This window comes from Dromaius novaehollandiae, chromosome 14, assembly GCF_036370855.1.
Source record: "Dromaius novaehollandiae isolate bDroNov1 chromosome 14, bDroNov1.hap1, whole genome shotgun sequence".
In the NCBI taxonomy this organism is placed as follows: domain Eukaryota; kingdom Metazoa; phylum Chordata; class Aves; order Casuariiformes; family Dromaiidae; genus Dromaius; species Dromaius novaehollandiae.
In genome coordinates this window covers 8827280-8846186 of record NC_088111.1, presented here as the reverse complement: position 1 = coordinate 8846186, position 18907 = coordinate 8827280, and the positions used below count along the sequence as shown (strand labels likewise).

Genomic DNA, 18907 nt, shown 5'->3' with positions numbered 1-18907 from the left:
CACCATCACCTACATCATTAAAACAAGTGATTAAGTACTTGTTTTATGGTGGGATCTGTAAGCTGAATAATAGCATATTTGGAAAATTACAGATCTGTTGCTGTGATAAGAAGCAGACTGGTCTTGCTTGAAAGAATCTGGTCTTTCTAGTACTAAAATAAGCTCAGACATTTTCTGCCTGTTGGACAGGATTTCTTTCATATGGCTTGCTTGTGCCAGGAGATTTGTAAAGTGACTAGATAAGCTCAAATATCAGCTCTGCTAGAATATCAGCACAGTGTACTTGTGTTAGTTTTCATGTAGATGTAGCTATTTAACAGATAATCTATTTCTGGAAAAAAATACATGCATTTAAAAAAACAGGTACTGTTTTTACAAATGTAAGTCATTGTGCAACCAGGCTTTGGGTTTTATCAGGCTTCTTTGCCTTGAATACTTGTGTCACAGAAATATGTGAAAGAAATCTTTGTTTCTGAAATAGATGTAAAAAATACGATTTAACAAAATAGAAAAATTCTTTGGCTTCTTTTAAACATGAGAGGTTGGATACCTGCTGGAATGAAATTGGAGTTGTTGATGCCTATTTCCTTATCTATATATTCTCCTTTTTTATACATAGAGGAACAGATTGATGGCGTTTGTATTTCTGCATCACAGATTGAGACTGCAACCCCTCTTTCTAGCCTGCACGCTTAATGCCTGTAAGGACAAATATTTGCAGAGCATTTGGCTTCTGTGATGTGAGAGTCCTAAGTCTTCAGAGAAGAAAAATGCTTTTTTTTTTTTTCTTTTAAGTTTGACAGCATCAGTTCTGTAGCAGCACTTTAGCTGGTGTTGAATTACCCAAATGGAGAGCAGGAACAAAAGCAAAAGCAGCTCTTAGCTTAGAATCCAAGAGAATGGGTGCTCATTTAGTAGAAATACGGAGACAAACCACCAGAAAACCCACTTACTGAGCTCTGCCATGGTCCTTAGCAGCTGTAAGCTTAGCAACCATGTGGTCAAAATACCAAAGTACGGCTCTGAGTTTTGACAGTTCGTTATAGCAGACTGCTGCTTAAAGGGCTTCAGTTTTGGTGACTGGCTTTGTGCTCTGCCCCTCGCCCTCTTCTTCCCCCGTCTCTTCCCTTGAGCTTCAGCTGTGCTTACTCCTCGCTCCCCCTTGTCCTCATCTCTCCCCTCAACTTTTCCCACGTCTTTTTCGGCATGTGCTCCCCCCATCCTCTGCCAAAAAAACCCTATGAGTTCCTGCTGCCATCACGTTGTTTATCATGCTTGTGGCCTCTTAACCTTCCTACTCGGTATCAGTTGTCTTAATTGAAGCTTGTTTGCTCTTTGGGGGACAGATACGCACTGCTTTGGATTTGTGCTCTCTTAGGCACTGGAAGGACCTTTCTTCTTAATCACATATATTGTAACAAGACCAAATGGTGGTTCCCAAAACAGACAGATCTCCTCTTACAGTGTCTGGGCCTGGAAGTGCTTCCAGTTTGGTTATGGGATGCTGGCCCGTGGTTTAACTGGTCTGGCTAACCCATATGAACAGTTTGACTAAGGTACAACATAGTGCAGGACTGGGACTGTCCAGTATGTATATATACACTCTGTGTGTGTGTGTGTGTATACACACACACACACACACACACACACACACACAAGGCTCTGGCCTGTCTCTCAAGTGTGTATAAAATTTTTTATATACATATATATATATATATTTACACACACACACACACACACACACACACACACACACACACATGCGAGAGAGAGGGAGAGAGGCCAGATCCTTTGTGTAAGTGGGCATGTGTGTGCTCCACTGTATTTCTTTTATTTTTGATGGTAACAGCGTCTGTGTCTGCAGTTGGAAGCAGCGTGTTGACCTCTCCCTTTCCTCCCCAGGACTGCTGCGTAAGCTACGGCGGCATGTGGTATCTTAAAGGGACAGTGCAGTCTTGACAGCAGTGGTGGGACTTGCTTTACTTCCGATTATCTCCAGGACAAAAGAGGAACTCTGCGGTGGGCGGCGTAGACAGAGTAATGCCTTGGCTTCGGGGAGCGTGGGGCAGGATCTGACCTGCTTTGGGTCCCGCGGGCGTTGCAGAAAGACAAGTCATTGCCATCACAACATACTCACGCGTGTTTGCATGGCCGCCTCAGCGCAGAGAGCGACTAGGACGACAACATGGGACCCTCTCTGCAGTTTGATTAGTCTGGGATTCCTCATGTATTTTGCTTCTCCTTCTGTTTCGTTATAATGAAATAAAACCATATACTGACACAGACATGATGGAAAATCATGGTCTAATATTTTATTTTGTAAGTAATGCCAATAAATTAAAATTGTTTACAAACCTCCCAGTTCTTGTTAAATATTTAGACGCTCATACTTTAGTCTGAGCATTACAATAGCCCTTGCACCCAACTTTATAAAGAGAAAATAGTGATGTTCATGAAAAATGTCAAGCCAGGGTATGGGAGGGTGGGGGAAACAAATAGTGCTGTCTTTAAACTTTGTACTACATAGCAAGTGTTCTCACCTGTTGTTTGTGAAATGAGTTATTTGGAAAAGTAATTATGTTTGAAACAGATGTGGAACAACTACTGGATTCCTTTTACTGGTGCAGGTTTTGTTTGAGACATATTTTACATTACTGTATGCAGGTACAGCAAGGTAAGTAACTGAACACACTGCCTGGAAGGTATCCAGCTGTAGTTATCATGTTTGGCAACAATGTAAAAACCTATATTTTGTGTAACTTTTTTAAATAAAATTTTATCTTGAAGGTCAACTGTGACATCTTCCTCTAGCCCCCTTGTATTTGTGAAGAAAGGGAAGCTGCCCTAGCTCCTGCAATAACTTGGAGGCTTGTAAAGGAAGGAGAGCTCAGGAAAGTTTTAGTAGAGGTATATAATAAGCCACCTCTTAAATTGCTTTGAATTAGTTTAAACTATTCTGCTTGCATCATATTCTTTAGGGTTGCCTAGAGCTGGTTATCAAGATAAGGGCCTGGTGCACAAAGTACAGTAACTGATCTTTTTCTGTTCTGAGAAGTCTATCATTTAAGTTCAGGTATAACATGATAAGGAGTCATCCATTGTAAGAACTGTAGAACATGGTTATTCCACAGTTCATGGTTTTTGTTTAGTATAATTTTCAACCATATGAGAGAAGCTAAAGGTGATTCTACTAATTTCATCTACTTATTTTCAGAAAAAGCTAAATGGAGTTGTTGACTGAAATAAGGGAATTAAGGTAGTTAAAGCCGGCTAAGATTGACAAAGAATATTGATTGTTACTGTACTTAACAGCAGTTCATATTTCTGTGAAAGATGTGCTCAGTGTTTAAACAGCTAAACCTCTAACTTAGTAACTAATGCTCTACTGCAGTTTATTCACTGTGTCAGTGTAACTGGGAGGGGTTCGGTTCAGGCAGCTTTTGCTGCCTTTGTCATGGCTTGTTCTCTGCGCCCGCAGCTGGGGCTTGCCCAGCACCGCTGTGGTGCCACTGCAAGACCTACAGCTGCGCACCTACAGCTTCTCCCTGGCAAAGCCACAGTCAGAGAAGTTTTAAGAGAGGAACTCAGCCTTGGGCTTTTCTATTGCATGAGATGTACAGTTAAGTGTTAAAGTACGCTGAAGTACAGCCAGAGCTTAGCAACAGCACAGGTGGCTGAGGGGAAGTTACATTACAAGAGAATCAGGTGGTTCTAGGGAAATCTGAGAACATCTTGAATAGTTTTAAAGGGTGAAAGCTGTGTACATAAAAATGCAATAAGTTAGCCAACAGTAATAAGCCATTGAAGATCAAACAGTTAATCAGCAATTTGTAATTGCATTCACCTATCTTCTGGTACAACACGCTTTGATTTCCATCCCCCTAAATTTAGTAGTAAATAGTTGGTAACTAACACTATTGCAGCTTTCATTTAGGGTTACTGCTCTCTAGTATCTGAATTGGGGCAGAGCTCCAGCTGCAGGTGATGAGGATCCAGTGACTATATACTTAACCTGGTGGCAGAGGAACAACTTTTTAAAAACACACCCAAGAACTGTACTGACAAACACCACAACAAGGAGAAAGTAGTTAGTTCCCTCTGGCTTTCTATCCCAGGCATGCCTGTCCTTTCCCATTTAGTGTAACTTCTTAAATACAAGTTTAATGGGAACTCCATCTGAGCTATCTGGGAGAGATGGCAACACTAGATAATGAAGGTGCCATCTGCACCAAGTCTACTGTTTCCTGATCTGCATAGACATTGCATAATTAGTAGCTTATACATGTAGCATGACTGGATTATTTATTTGCTTAGAAAAAAACATTCACAAAATTCAGATTCCCATTTTTAAATAGTTTTTAGAATGCAATACATGTTTTGGTAAATTCTCACACTATGAAGTCTTAATACTGCAACTGAAGGACAACTATACAAAAGCTTAACAGTGTACATAAGGCAGACAAAACTGTAATAGCAGCAGTTGAACTAAAGCTGAGAAGTTGTCAACACTGTGTCAGCCGTCTGGTACATTGCAGCAACTCAAGCAGACAGGCATTAAGAAGTTGCTTTCCATGAACAGCTGACAAAATTAAGTTATGAGACCCATTATAAAAAGGATGACACCTTTCAGGCTGCCTTTCCCCCCCTCCCCCCCTTAATCTCTTAGCCTTTATTTTCTATATTTTGAAGCCATTTTAAAGAAGCTACTTCTCCATATTATTTGCTTTTTAGAATTTGAATTCCTACAAAATATTATTAGGGAGTAGAGGAGAGGAAGAATGAGAGCTGGTCCCCTGTTTTCAGTAGGATATGTGCTGGCAGAGTTGTGTCAACCCCCCCTTCCCCCAACAACATGGAATAGGTCTACAGAAGCTCAAGCTGGAAGCAGCAGACAAAACTGTATTATAAGGTTTTACCTGGCCTGTCACCTTTAAGCACTTGGAGTTTGTGGCATGTAAGCTAAAAAGCTATTCCACTATGTCAATGCTACTGCTAAAGTTAAATAGCTAATTTCCAACTTTCTATCTTACCAAATACACAAAAACACAAGTGTACTTTGCAGGTATATCACCAAAAAAGAACAATAAATCCCAGGTAACATACTTAATCAATTCACAGTATCTTGCCTTAAGACAAAGTGCCCTAAATAATAAACCATACCTAAAGAGTCGCACAAACTTCACATCCAATTCTTTTTTTAGTAGGAAGACATTTATAATAACCTGTGGGAGAGCTTAGTGCATGTGAAAATGTGGTTAGATTCAACTACGCACAGTACAAGGTGCTGTGCCAGCTCTCGACCTCCCTGCCAAAGCAAGCTCAGCTAGACTTAGTCTGCTAACTTCATACTCAAGAACCAAGGAGAGGCTGCCCATAGTGTTCTGGGGTTCCATTTTTGTTTATTTTCTACACCGACATACTTACAGGGCATCACCTGTGACCAAAAGCTTTAGTCTAGTTTCTTGTGAGGAACAATACAGATTTCTTAGATCTGTTATTTTTGACATGGACTGAGTAAGATGGATTATCAGTTACTGCTGTGGCCAGAGATTAAGTCTAGTGTGAAAATGAAGCTGTGACATTTGTTTACTTTACAATCTTTAGCTTGTGGATTGTGCTAGACATTAAATCTATTGCTACATAGGTACAGAGAGACTAGCCCATAACTAACGAGCTTGTTAACTACATATTTACAAAGCTAATCCAAAACATTCACTTTGAGTGTTCAAAACAAAACATCAATATAAGAGGCCTTCTGACATTTGTGAAGTTTTTTCCCCACTTTTTGATAACATTATCTACAGAGAATAGGTCATCAGCATGTACAGGGTTATGGCTGAGAAGAGACAGACTTGTACTTAGCTCTGTGTTCATCAATTTCTTCCTTTGTTTTTTTGATACAGCTAAAAATTTCCTTGAAGAGTGCTTTATATTCAGGAAGAGCGTTTGTGGGAGAGTCACTTAGTTCCACATTCGTAAATTCTTGATTGCTAGCCAAAAGATCATACTGGGTATTCCCCACATTAAGGTCTTTGGAATACTGCTTCAGTGTTTGTACAGCCTTGTGTTTCACAGAGTCTTCATCCATCTGACACTTCTTCAAAAGTTCCTCATACTTCACCTTTAGAGCATTATACTGGGCATCAACTTCATTAAGTACAGAGATTCCTCGCTGCTTCACAGCTTCAGCCCTCCTGATGCACGTTTCTTCGTGGCCCCTTAGGATGTCCCCCCCTGCAGCACTGCTTAGGAAGGTTTCACTGCTGCTTCTTTTCAGGGCCTTCTTGTCAAGCTCTGAGACAGTCAGGAGTCCATCATCTGTGGGGCTCTGACCAAGCTCCCTTTCTAAGGATTCTTTGAAAGAAATAAAAAAGGATTCTGGCACTAATTTCTCCGCATTATGGAACGTGTTTTCAGACTGAAGTATTTGTCGCATTTCAGCGACTTCCACTTCCAGCTCCTCTGCACGAGCCCGATATAAGTCTGTATCAACCAGCCTCTGTTCAAGGTCACAGTTTTCTTTTACCATGAGACTGTATTCTTCTTCCATTGTCACCCTCTTCTCTTTTTCTAGATTAAGTTGGGCTTGCAAAACTGTCACTGCCTTTTTTAAGTTCTCATTTTCTTCTTCTAGGGGGCTTAGCTGATTATCCATTGAGGTAATCTTTTCTGCAAACACATGATCATAAACAAAATACCTGTAGAAACAAACAAGAGTTATTGGATGTAGGAAATATAGCTTGCCACACCTCCTACGTAAGGTTTTCCTGTCCTAGGTAACTAAGGACAGATTTAAACTGCTAGCTAATATACCTCTAAGTATACGTAGTGGTCTTTTTAATAAACTATCAGTCTAGTCAATAATCGGAACAGAGTTTGTAAGTGCTTTTTATGCCATCAAATCAGGCCTCCCAGCTCAGGCAGAACAACAGCTTTTTCACAGTTTTAAGTTATTGATAAGCTTAATAGGTCTACTTATTCAGTAATTGAGTTTAAGATAGAATGTAGTCTGTTTATTCACAAGTGCATAAATTATTACCTCTGTGTATCACACAGTATACTTTCTGACACTAAACTTTTTCCCCAGCTTTCCACTCTTACTTTTGTCCCTACTGATAGTGGAAACAAGCTTCAAAATTGACAAGCCACATCCTGTAGGCTGGTATTCCCACAAACCCTTGGCAGCTTGAAGGAATCCATTTACCTTTCAGATTATGAAAGGATAACTCCTTTCTGGAGATACAGATTATTTATTCTCCAGTCCTACCTTCATGTAGTGCTGGAAGTCCAGGCACAAAAGCCTGTTCTTCCTGGAGATGCTTCACTTAAGAAGTCATCTTTTAGGTCTAACACTATGTTGAGTTTCACCCCAAGTGACCATCCTGATGGTCACACAAAAGCAGTTTAGGTAGCAGAACTGCTCTAAATAAAAATCAAAAGGAGGCCAGAATTCCAGGCACTATTTTACCAGCTTAAGTTCAGGAAAGTTATTATTGCAGGAATCTCACCTTCCTCAAAAAAAAAAAAAAAGAAGAAAAAAAAATCCACAGTATCCAAGGAAGAGGCAAGTTACAGAAAAGATCTTGCACTTAAGATGTTTATTTTCCAATTATCTATTTTTGTACTTTTATCTGATGCAATACAAGAAAAAAGGGGGTTTCAGATCCCTGTAAGCTTTCTGGACTACAGTTTGATATAGTTGCAGACTTTGGGAGGGAACATATTTCAAAACAAGGAGCGGAACTGCAGGTTCCATTTCCACACAGACTGATACTGTCTATATCAATAACACCACCACACAGTGCAGGATTGTGCAGATATTTTGCTAGTCATGGACATTATGATGTTTTTCTGCTAGCTTGTTTTACATCTGTGCTTGCACAACCTGTTTTTAAACTCCGCTTAAGATAGGTTTATCCTTTTCTTTACTATGCAAGGTAAGACAGTCTTACTGGCGAAGGTCATACAGCTCCTTCAAACATGAGAAGCTATGCATTGATCTTGGCTGGTCAGATCTCTCATGGCTCATCCGGCTTCGTCCAGACTTTTTCAGTTCTTCTACTTGTCTTTGCAGGTCATCTATGTGTGTTTGCAGACTTTCAATAGTCTCTGTCAAGCTATAAGTGAAGGACGGTACTGTTAAAACACTTTGTGCTTAGTCAGGAGGATGAGATAAGTTGCTATCCACTTACACTGCAGTTGCTTCTCAGAAGGCTGCTCTTTGGCCACAAAACATTTAAATAATACCATCCTTTCAATTTAACAGTGTAGTAGAACAACAGTGGACAGACAGCTACCCAGTAACTACACTCCAATTGTTCATTTTCATACTCTTTAAGAGGGGGCGGGGGGCAGGAAAGGAAGTGTTACTAACAGTTTGTTACCTTAGTATCTTTTGTTGTGATGCTCTGCTCTCTGCAACTAGTTTTTGATTCGTGTCCTCCAGTTCTCTTGCTGTAACATCCAGCTGTTCATATACCTTTGCATGCTGATCATTCATCTGACGCAAGAGCTCCACTTGCTTTGTGAGGTACTGCAAGACAGTATTGCTGTTACTAGGTTTGTGCTTAAAGTATAAAGTAAGACTACCATTTTGCATTTTCACTCACATTTGTAGAGAAACTGCTAGGCTTCAAAAGTGTCTAGATTGCAGCAGTTGCTTTGGTAAGTGTACAGGTGAAAAAGTACCACCAGTAACTCAGCTGTCTTGCCTTTCTCATGGAGGTCAGCACGGGCTAATCAACAAAACGCTTATCCAGATGAGTTGGGTTTGGTTGTGCAAACTATGTTTATTTATAGTTGCTGCAGCTAAGTTATTGCTGGTACCTGAGCTTTCTAGATTGGTTATTGGTTATGTCCGTGCTGCAATCACTGCTAATAGCACCATGAATCCAGACTTAAACACAGCCTGAAATTATCCAATGAGTGTCTTCTGGAAGTGTCAGTGGGGTCCGTCAGATATTTTATAACAATGTTGGCCCAAAAATGTTCATAGCATAGAAAATGTAATATTGGGTGGCACCTTCCATACTTTATTTCCAGATGGCATAAGTTTTTCCACGCTCTGAAGTAGCACTAAGTTCAGCAGAACAAAACTCAGGTTGTAGTCACACTTAAGACAGAGTATGTGGGCTACTATGTGTCAGGAAGTAGAACCAAGTTACTGAATGCAATCTTTAATTACCCACAGGGAGCTATTCCAGTTTCTGGAATCCCAAACAAAGGTCTACTTGCCTTTTCCCCCCCCCCCCTTTTTTTTTTTTTTTTTTAAATAAAAAACTCTGTATGAAGTGTTCTCCTTTTAATCCTCTTTAGTTTCACAAGAGAAAAGGCCTGTTAAGTTTCTTGGATAATTTCAGAAAGACTGAAATTCCCAGTGTAGGAGCAGTAAACAACCACCTAAGACTCTGAATACCAGAAGTATTTTAGACTGTCTCACACAGGATACAGCTGAGCAGGTTTAAAAAAACCCCACAACCCTTGAAATCTCAAATATTTTATGCTAATGTATAATTAAATTCTTGCACTATATTCTGTGCTATTACATGCTACTTACTGAAAAGTAAACTTCAAATATGAATATCCAACAGACTTACAGGTAGAGAACTATTTTTCTTTACATAGGCCTGTTACATACCCAAAGCTGCTAATGTTCTACTTAACCTTTTACCTCATTAAAAGATTGATGGGTTTACGTTTTAGGCAATTTAAGAACAGATTATAAATTAATCTAGGACTAGTCACTGCTACATACAGCCTTCTAGATCAACAGGATAGCAGTTGGCTAGATCCTTTTGCAGCCTGTAAGCACCTGACAGCTGATTTACGCAAGAATAGTACATGGATTAGCAGCAGAAGCTCAATGTGACCCATTTCAGTTTAACTTTCCCTATTGATCATTCTCAGAAGGAGCTGGAAATCCTTATATTTTCTCCAGCAATACAAAAGTGCCTAAACACACAAGCCAAGGTTTTGGTGCTGGATTTAGGTGTCACAACTTATTACAATGAGCTTTTGCAGAAGTTTTAGATGAACACAGGATGGAGGATGTGAAGCAACATTTTCTTCACTTTGTGTCTCAGATATCTGCAGTGATGGTTTTAAACTAGCTTGGTATTATCAGGCTATGAAAACCAAGTATAGATGTGCAAAAAATATTTTAGAATTTCCCATTTGTTCTACCTTCCCTACAGCTGAGCACCTAACATGAAGGAGCAATTGAGACTTCTTGCATTCCACCACATTATAGAAGGAGAATGTCAGCGTTTCTTTAAGTCTGAATGTTGAGACCGGAGATTCAGACAAGGATAAAGTTGCCCTTTCAATCTATTCCAGCATTTATTACATCTACAATGATTACTTACTGGCACACGTGTCAGCACAGAGGTCAGATATAACGATTCAAGGCTGTAAAACGCTTAATACTTTAGCATTTAATATATTAGCTGTAATCTTAAGCATCCCAAAGCCCCTGACCCTTCATTTTCAGTGCAGACAAGATAGTACCATATTTCAGAATGAGTTCTTAGCCAGTCCTAGACTTTGCTGCCCACAAGATGCAAATTAACAGGAAAAACCCAAAGACTTGCACTGATTTATTGCACTGGAAGAAGCTACTAAAAAACCTAATAGAGTAGTTATAGGAACAGCTGGAAGATCATCTTTTAGGCTGCAGAGACAAGTACTTTAGAACATCATGTGTAGAGACTGCATAGGATACTTGCACATTGTATCCTGTGCAGCAAGCGAGCCTGGGTGTCCACAGAAGACAAATACATGTATGCAAATAACGGACTGAACTGCTTTTATCAGATGCTTTGCGTACCCTCACCTTACTCCCCCATTTTAGGGAATCCCTGTAGCAATTTCCTGTCCCGGTGAGCTTATACGTTCAGTTCTTCCATCTTACAGTTCTCTGTGCATCTAAAGTGGTTCTTTCGATTTCCCCTTTGCTACCAGAACTCCTGATGCAAAAAAACTTTTCGGGAGAAATTTGTTTTGAGATGCTAATACACTTTTAAACTACACTGGGAAAACAGGTCAGACTAAGACAGGTGGTGGAAGCGAGGAGACAGCATGTTATTACAGCAGATATGAATACATTCTGTCTGCAGGTTCTCTGACACAAGAGTCAGCCAAATAAAGGTGCAGGTGCTACTTGGCTGCCAGAAGTACCAACAACAAGAAATAACCTCCCTCCCTGCCAAAAACAAAAACAAGCCAAAAAAACAGAGAAACCACTATTCTCTCACTTCTCCTCCCCTTGGAGAAAGCTAAAAGGACAATTCAATGCACGCACCCACCCACATTTATTTCATGTTTGGGGAAAAGAGGGGAAAAGGAAGAGAAGAAATAGGCATCAGATGAAGTCTTCAGAAAGGAGGTATTGTGCAAATCTTGATTCGGTTTTGATTGGCTAAGCAAATCAAGATAGTGAGAAAGTCAGTCGCTGTCTGAGGTTGCCTGGATGTACACATACTTGACCCTGTAGCACATCGACTGTAGATTACTGCTGGAAGGACACTTCCGACCTCTTCCTTGTGCTGAGGCTCTCTTATGTAAAGAATGAACACTAACCACAAGAAAAGTTTAAACTGATGAACTGGCTTAAGCTAAACAGAAAACTACATCCTGAATAGCACTAGACTATTTCTACAGATTATTCCTAAATTGCATTCATTTATTCTCCATATTTCACAATAGAGTTAAATTATCGCTACTGATTAGGTAGGTACGTTCAGTCAGCCAACTTAGTTATCTATTGCAAAGTTAAACTGTGTTATTTAAAAAAGGTGTGTTTAACTATATTAAACATTTCCTTAAACAACAACGGTCCATACAGGAGTTAACACTTCAAGTTGCTATACAAATACTGCTCTACTTAAGGGTTTATGTTCTTTAGATCTTAAGGATCAATCTTTCCATAAAAGAAAAGTTATGCCCACAAGTTATTTTAAATCTCTGAATAAATACTTTTTTTTTTAATGCTGTAGCATTAACTTACATCTAGGCCATTCTAACCATTGCAGCACAGAATGAACAGGATAATAGAAATAATGCCTTAGCGCATAAAGCGGAAAGAGACTGACTATGGGGTATAAAACAGCTATCTTAAAAAAACATAAAAACCCCACACATTACCCAGAGATTGTGTACTACACCTAATAAAAATGCCGTGTTTGTGTTAACACGACTTTTTAAGGACCCATATATATAAGTTTCAAGCTTGGAGGGTTTTTTTGCTTGTTTTTTAAGGTTACCTGCAGTTGTTGCAAGTGTTTTTAAGTCCAAGTTGCAGCTGTACAAAGGCCACACACAGTCCATAAGTCTAAGTATACTTGCACCAATGGACTCTTAAATTTTATAAGAATTTAAGGTATACCAGTCACAACCTGTTCCCTTTGATTCCTACCAGAACCTGATTGAAATGCACCATACATTTTCAATATGTTGTCAGCTAAAGAGGTACTGAATATTTAATAATTTAGAGACCATGCACTGCTTTCTAAAAGCTGAAGAAATTTCTTCATTATATTGACTAATGCTAGGCTGTAGGAAGACAAACAATATTAAAAAAGTGCCAAGGGCTTTTTTTTTTTTTTTTTTTAACCAAGAAACAAAACTGAGTGTTTTTGAAAGGGTGGTTATGATTTTCCCCTGGCAAATACAGAAGAATATATCCACTACATGCTGTACTGAGATACTGATTAAAAAATTCCAGCAAAAACAAATACTTGAAAGGGAATTGAAGTAAATTTCATTGTCACAGCCCAATTCTTTACTGGAAGTATATATGTTCAGATTTTACTTAGATCTCTCTCCTGCACTTATTAAGCAGTTAGATTTTAAAGTAGTAACCATTAAATTATATGAAAATTTTAAATTCATTTAAATCACTTACTCATCACATTTTCATACAGTTTCATATAACTTTACCTAGCACATACAGAAAAGTACAAATTCCTGAAGTTTTTTTGTACAGATACCAGTCGTTCGTCATCAAACAAGTCAAATTCAACAAGAACTTTAATGACAAAGCTTCCGTTAATGACACACAGTTCTAACTATGATTAAGCCTATACAGGTTCTCAGATTTTCAAACTATCAAAGGCGGCTAAAGATGGTTCATTGTTTTTCTTGAAAACATCCATCGGATGTGCAAAAACTCAGATCTCAACTTCTGTGCTATTCTGTTGCAAGTCTGGATGCTTTAACACTTAGATCCTTCACATATTTACCTCTATCTCCTGCAGTTGCTCTTGATTCGTTGCATACATTTGCTGTAAAGATTCCTCTAGCTCAGTGTTACGATCCAGTAGCGTCTTCCCAAGCTCAGCAGCAAGGTGGAGGTCTAAACAAAGAAGTCATGTTTGCATGTAAGTTGTAAACTGCAAAATATAATCTAACTTCTAAAGCATTTCAAATACTTGAGGTGTTTGTTACTGCTTTTGTAACTGCTCCAAGCTACTTCCAGTACCTAAAAAGCAAGGTAGCTTATACTTAAGTAGAACATTCATATACCACCTACAATGCGAGTCTAAGAGTCCTGAAATCTGGAGGATAGTCCTCTTATTTCTTGACACTTCCTTAGTTTCTCCTTTGGTCCTTCAGCCACAGGGCAGACACATCCAGCCATCTGCATCTCTACCCAAGGTGTGTCAGCTATGCATCATCACCACGTTTACAGCAGTCACATCTTAGAAGAACAAGCATAAAAAGCCCTCTAAGTGCTCATTAAGTTAGACCCAAGACAAGTGACTGTACTCTTGCCATTTACACTGTTGTTCTTCCCCATTAGTCCTTCATCACCAAGGAGTTCAGGCTCTACAGGATCTAAGAGCAAGATGAAAGTTTCAGATACTTTTTATGGTAAAACAGTAAAATCAAAAGACAAAACTGAAAGAAACTTCTTCTGCCTGTCAATCTCAAATCTAGAAGACAATGATTGTTTTATGTCTTCCAAAACATCACTTTAAATATCATTTATTCTCAGGCACTTTATCTCGGTTTCAGTTCAATCATCTTTAATCGACTCGAAGGTGCAGCAACTGCAGTTGTTTCAAAGCAATAACGCATCTGAACACTCAGCTCCCTTCTAGAGGGAAGCTGGATACTTGTTCCATAGCATGAGTAGTACTAGATATTCCATATAATTACGTCTAAAGACAGGTGCAATTTAAAAGGTAATATAACATGACAAAGTCGTCAGTCTAAGTGTTATTGCTAAAGTAGTAACTACTCTAGGCAGGGTACTACAAGTTTAGAACCCAGCAAACTTCTAAAATCTCTAATTTTTTACCTCCTTCCCATCACCTGGACCACGACCAGGTTGTCTCCTATATGCCTAGTTGCAATACAGCCTTGTTAGTTTTCAGATCTATAGAACTAGCTTCATTAATAGGAAACAGCCAAAATGACAAGTCAAGGAGAACTTAGGTTCTTTTCATAAAGACTTAAACTAATGCACAAGAGACATTTATTGCATCACAGGCAATTGCAGCTAGACTAGAGAACACATTTCCTTTTTTGCTTGGTTAAGATGCCCTTGTTTTATCATGTTATTCTACCTCCTTCCTGCCCTCTCCCAATCATCTTATCAGCTAGCCACTGTCGCAGGCAGAATGCTGTCCCAAGATTGTTTTGTGTCAAACTTCACTTTGACAGTCTGTCCAAAGTGGTATATCTAGATCTAGATATACAAGCCAAAGACTGAATTCAGACTTCCAAAGACAGGTGAATAAAAGCATTTGTCTATTAAGTTGTAGATGTGCAGTTCTGGCAATACAACAGCTATGATATTCTTTACACTTTTTTTTTTTTTAATACAGATAAAGTACAGCATTTCCTACCTTGAAATTAGATTCTTAGAATAAGTGTCAATAAAATTATTTAAAAACAGATTGCATGGGAGTTCTCCATCGTTTCAAAAGGCATATGACTAAGAGCCACATGGCATACTGATCTATACTTGGGAATTTATCCTCACGTAGGTTTTCATTGTAACACCACTTATTAAGCAGCACAGCCTATTCTAGAGCTTTTTCTTGGTGCTTAAAGTATTTAGATAAGAAAACCTTAAGACCTCCTGCTTAATTTTTTTTCATTTTTGCCTCTGGATAAACATATATGTATGACCTCTGTTAAAATGACTCCCAAGCAGTCAAAACCCAAACCACTTGTTCTGTCACATTACAAAATACTATAGTCTTCAGATCCAGTGAATCTGTCATCATATATTACAAAATACAGTCTTGATTCACAAGTTCTTGTGCTACACAGACCTTTACTAGGAGTAATATTAAAAGCCAGTCAACAATTAACATTGGCATCATTCAGGGCAAAGACTAAACAATTCATGCTTTTATTTTAATAAAGTAGAGTAAGAGCTTTAGGGAGGATTTTAGGAATACATTAAAGATGTAATGCATAATGCAATTACCTGCTGCCATTTCCCTCTCCAAAGTGAGTTTGTTTTGATGGTCAAATACATTTAGGGGTAGATTGTTTCATTCCTAAATGCCCCCATGTCTACTAAATCAAGTTGTGCATAACACACAGCACTTTGAATACAATGTGAATAATCGAATTCATGTCATCCTACTTACACACTCATTCTGTTCATCAGAATGGCAGAAGCACAAGTGAATTATTATGGGAGAAGCACGCTGTTTTGTAATTAAGGCAATTTGTTTCTGAGGGGCAAAAGACAAGCTGAAAAGCTCAGGAGCATGCAGTAAAACTCCAACTTCTATCCCTAGAGGAAGCAAGAACTGAAACAACCTGCCCTGTTCTAAAATTAAGAATTTGCTTTACATTCATTTTTCTACATTGTTAAGTACCTATACACCCCAGTGAAGTCAGTGAAAACTGAAAGTCTCTGGGAGTGGGGAGGGTTTTTAAACTCTTAGGCTATTAATGCATGAATTAGTGATTTGCTTCATCTCATTTTAAATAGACACACAACAATTCTGCAGTTTAAGTTTAGCCTTTGAGTTCACATACAATGAAATTTGGCCACTGAAACCATAGCACAACCAGGCACTGATAAGAGTGCAGAAGATGCATTTTTTCTTTTGGAACTGCAAATTTTAAAAGTAAGGTATAAGATATATGATATGTTCTCCAGATACAGAAGGAAAAAATGTTAATTTACACATATCTAGGAGTTACCATGCAATATTAGAAACACATTGCCCTCTCTGTTGTAAACTTAGGTAAACTAATAGCTATGTGTTGAAGTCGCACCACAGACACTCGGGTGTCTTTGCTCTTCACCATGAAGATACAGTTTGCATTATTAAAAGTCTCTGTGCTCCATGTAGGTGCAAATTTTAAGAGCTTGATTTTAGTAAATCAGTCCTACTCATTGTGTTTAACTGTTCCATGTGAAATCTCTAAACCAAAACAAGATTTGGATAGCTCCATGGTGTTAGCAGCCATCATTTATCAACACTCCTCCACAACCTCTACTGACAGTGTTACTATACTTGGGAGAGAAAGATTAAAATGGTACTGAGATTCTTCTCTTCCACTTTTTCATGACTCGCCTAACAAAAGGATTCAGAGAATTTTCAGTGTAAAATAAGCCTATTCTTTTCAATAGCAGGAGGCATTAGCAGTGTAAGATGCCTAAGTCAGTCTGGTTGAAGTGCACTTAACTGTAAAAACAAACCCTTAATTTTTTTTAATGAGCTGCTATTTCCTACTTTGTGTTCAGACAACCCCGTTTTGTTGATATTAAATTGAAAAACAGCAAGATGTAAAAAGAGCAGCTGTAAAAGAGCTCTTTTTCAGAGGTCAGCATACCAAAACAGGATCTTGCGGAAGGAGGGATGGCTCTTCCCATCCTTAGAGCTCCAGGAGCATCCCGTTTTCATGAACGACATGCCAGAACAGCCTACCTCCATCGCCAAGGGAAAAGCCTTCAGCATATACAAAGACCACCAAAAGTTTGGCCAAAACCCTACCCTAATTTTAAATGTCAAAGACTGACAAGCACTACAGGCTTGTTTTGAGGCTTAAAAAAAAACAAAACAAAACAAAACAAAAAAACCCCACACATCATTAACATGGTAGATTTCCTTAAAAGCATACTCTTCAGTTTTTAAACATGCACCGATTACGTTGTGAAAAGTTTAGAGACAAGCAATCTTGATAGTCTGTTTATATATATATATATATATATATCAGTATTGCTTAGTTTTAGCATGATGAAGAGCATCTTTCAAACTGCAGGAGCGTCGTGTACAGAACACTTACGGCATCATCTTTGCGTTTTAACTTGCCCTTCAGTTTATTTTACTCCTCTCCCTTTCGGCAAGGCTCTTAGTCACTTCCGCTCACGCTCGTAAAGAGATAATCCTCAGAAAAAGATTGCATGTTGATAGAGAATTAATTAACTAACCCTCAAAAGGGACTAACCTCTAGAATGGAGTATTGCCTCTTACAAGCTCAAATGATGATTATTTCACTCACTTTTAATAAAGCTAAGTTAAAGGAGCATAAGGCAACAAGCCACTATGCACTGCATTGAGTAGAAGCCCTACGAGCAGACTTCACAATAAATACTGGCATAGGAAACACCGCTACATCATGTCTTCCAGTTTTCAGCTCTTCCCTTCAGCAACAAGCTATTGTTGTAGGATCTTATTTAAACCAATTGGTTGATAAACTATAGCCAGGAAAACATCGCTTCTGACCAAAGCTATCTAAATATAGCTTCCAAACAGCCGTTTCGTAGTCAAAACATACAATTATAGTCCTATTCCTGTCCCAGGAAGTTTCTGCTGCTGCTCGACCTCAGCGTGGAAACTGCTCAGCTGGAGGGAGCGTTAAACTGCACCTTTCTTGGCGGTTTGCAGCGCAGCAGCACGATGAACCCCCGGGATCAGCCCGGGCTTCGCCGCCAGAGCCGCAGCGGGTCGCAGGGAGGCCGCTTGGGGACCCCGAGCGGGCCGTTTTAAACGAACTCGGGGTTATAAAGTAAAAACGATGACAATTAGAAGAGGTCGGACTAGGCAAACGCCGGCTCTGAACACGGCCCGGCCCGGCCGCACCTCCGCTCCCCGCCGGCTCCGCGGACGGCAGCGCTCCCGCTCACCTGCGGGGCCCTCGGACCGGGCGCTTACACCAGCACCCCGGCGCGTCATGGCGCGTCTCTTAATTCCCTTAATTTTTTTTCCCCTTAAGAACAGGATTTTTTGTTAAGAGACCTGCGACTGCCCGAGGGCAGCGCCGGGTGGGGGGGGGGGGGGGGGGCACGGCGCAGCCCCTCCGCGCAGGGACCCCGCGGCGGCGGCAAGGTGCGCGGGGAGACAGCGAGGAGGGCGGCGGCGCCCCCGCCCCGCCGCGCCGCGCCGGCCCCGTCGAACAAAGACGGCCGCCGGCTTCGCCCCCGCCAGGGAGCCGGGGGACCCCGCGCTCCCGCCGGCCGCGAGGCGGCTCGAGCCCCGCTGCCGCCCCTCGCCGCCGCCCTCAGCCCCTCACGCCCTTCCCGCCGCCGCGCCCACCCCGTCCATTCCATTCCATCCCCTCCGCTGCCCCGGCCGCCGCCCCGCTCACCTTGCTGCAGGTCCTGCTGGTCGTACCACGGCTCATCCTCGCGGATCTCGAACTCCTCCACCAGGCTGTCGGCCAGCATCGCGCCCCTGCCCCTTCCCTGCCGGCGCCGCGGAGCGCGGGGCGAGGCGGGGCGGCGGCGCTAACGAGCCCCTCGCGCCGAGCGACAGCGGGGCAGGGCGAGCCGGCAGCCGCGCCGCTCCTTAAAAGCCGCCTCCGGCCATTGCCGAGCGCTTCCGGACTTTGCCGAACCTCTCCCCCTCCTGGCCGCGCGGCGCGAAGCCGCCGGCAGCAACGTGGCAGCCACGGCCGCCCGCCCACCGCCTCCCCGCGATTCAAACAGCACGGC

The 18907-nt window shown here is 40.7% G+C and overlaps 2 protein-coding genes across 4 annotated transcripts in view; one reads left to right on the top strand and one right to left on the bottom strand.

Annotated features, from left to right (window-relative positions):
* The window catches only part of POLR3E (RNA polymerase III subunit E), a 30675-nt gene extending 27883 nt beyond the window's left edge, over positions 1-2792 (top strand). For both annotated transcript variants that reach the window (XM_026116122.2, XM_026116123.2), the window contains one exon: positions 1903-2792. In XM_026116122.2, the coding sequence (XP_025971907.1) occupies positions 1903-1959 (57 nt within the window). In that variant the 3' untranslated portion in view covers positions 1960-2792. The remainder of the gene's footprint in view (positions 1-1902) is intronic.
* CDR2 (cerebellar degeneration related protein 2) lies at positions 2288-18877 on the bottom strand. 2 transcript variants are annotated; one of them, XM_064520265.1, is made up of 5 exons: positions 18562-18877; positions 13239-13351; positions 8385-8533; positions 7953-8117; positions 2288-6698 (listed from the first exon to the last, which is right to left on the bottom strand). In XM_064520265.1, exons 1-5 carry the CDS (start codon positions 18638-18640, stop codon positions 5831-5833), a joined length of 1374 nt encoding a protein of 457 aa, XP_064376335.1. In that variant the 5' UTR covers positions 18641-18877; the 3' UTR covers positions 2288-5830. The 2 variants fall into 2 exon arrangements, with proteins under 2 accessions (XP_064376335.1, XP_064376336.1); XM_064520266.1 differs by lacking the exon at positions 18562-18877 and having other exon boundaries at positions 8385-8549.
* Between the last annotated feature and the right edge of the window lie 30 nt (positions 18878-18907).

Bases quoted from the DNA above. Each gene is read 5' to 3' on its own strand.
- CDR2 (XM_064520265.1), bottom strand. From the start codon at position 18,640: ATGCTGGCCGACAGCCTGGTGGAGGAGTTCGAGATCCGCGAGGATGAG. The intron at 8,118-8,384 runs GTAACAAACTGT...CTTCACTTATAG, and splicing joins TCACAACAAAAGATACTAAG to CTTGACAGAGACTATTGAAA. The intron at 6,699-7,952 runs GTAAGACTGTCT...TTGTTTCTACAG, and splicing joins GAGCTGTATGACCTTCGCCA to GTATTTTGTTTATGATCATG.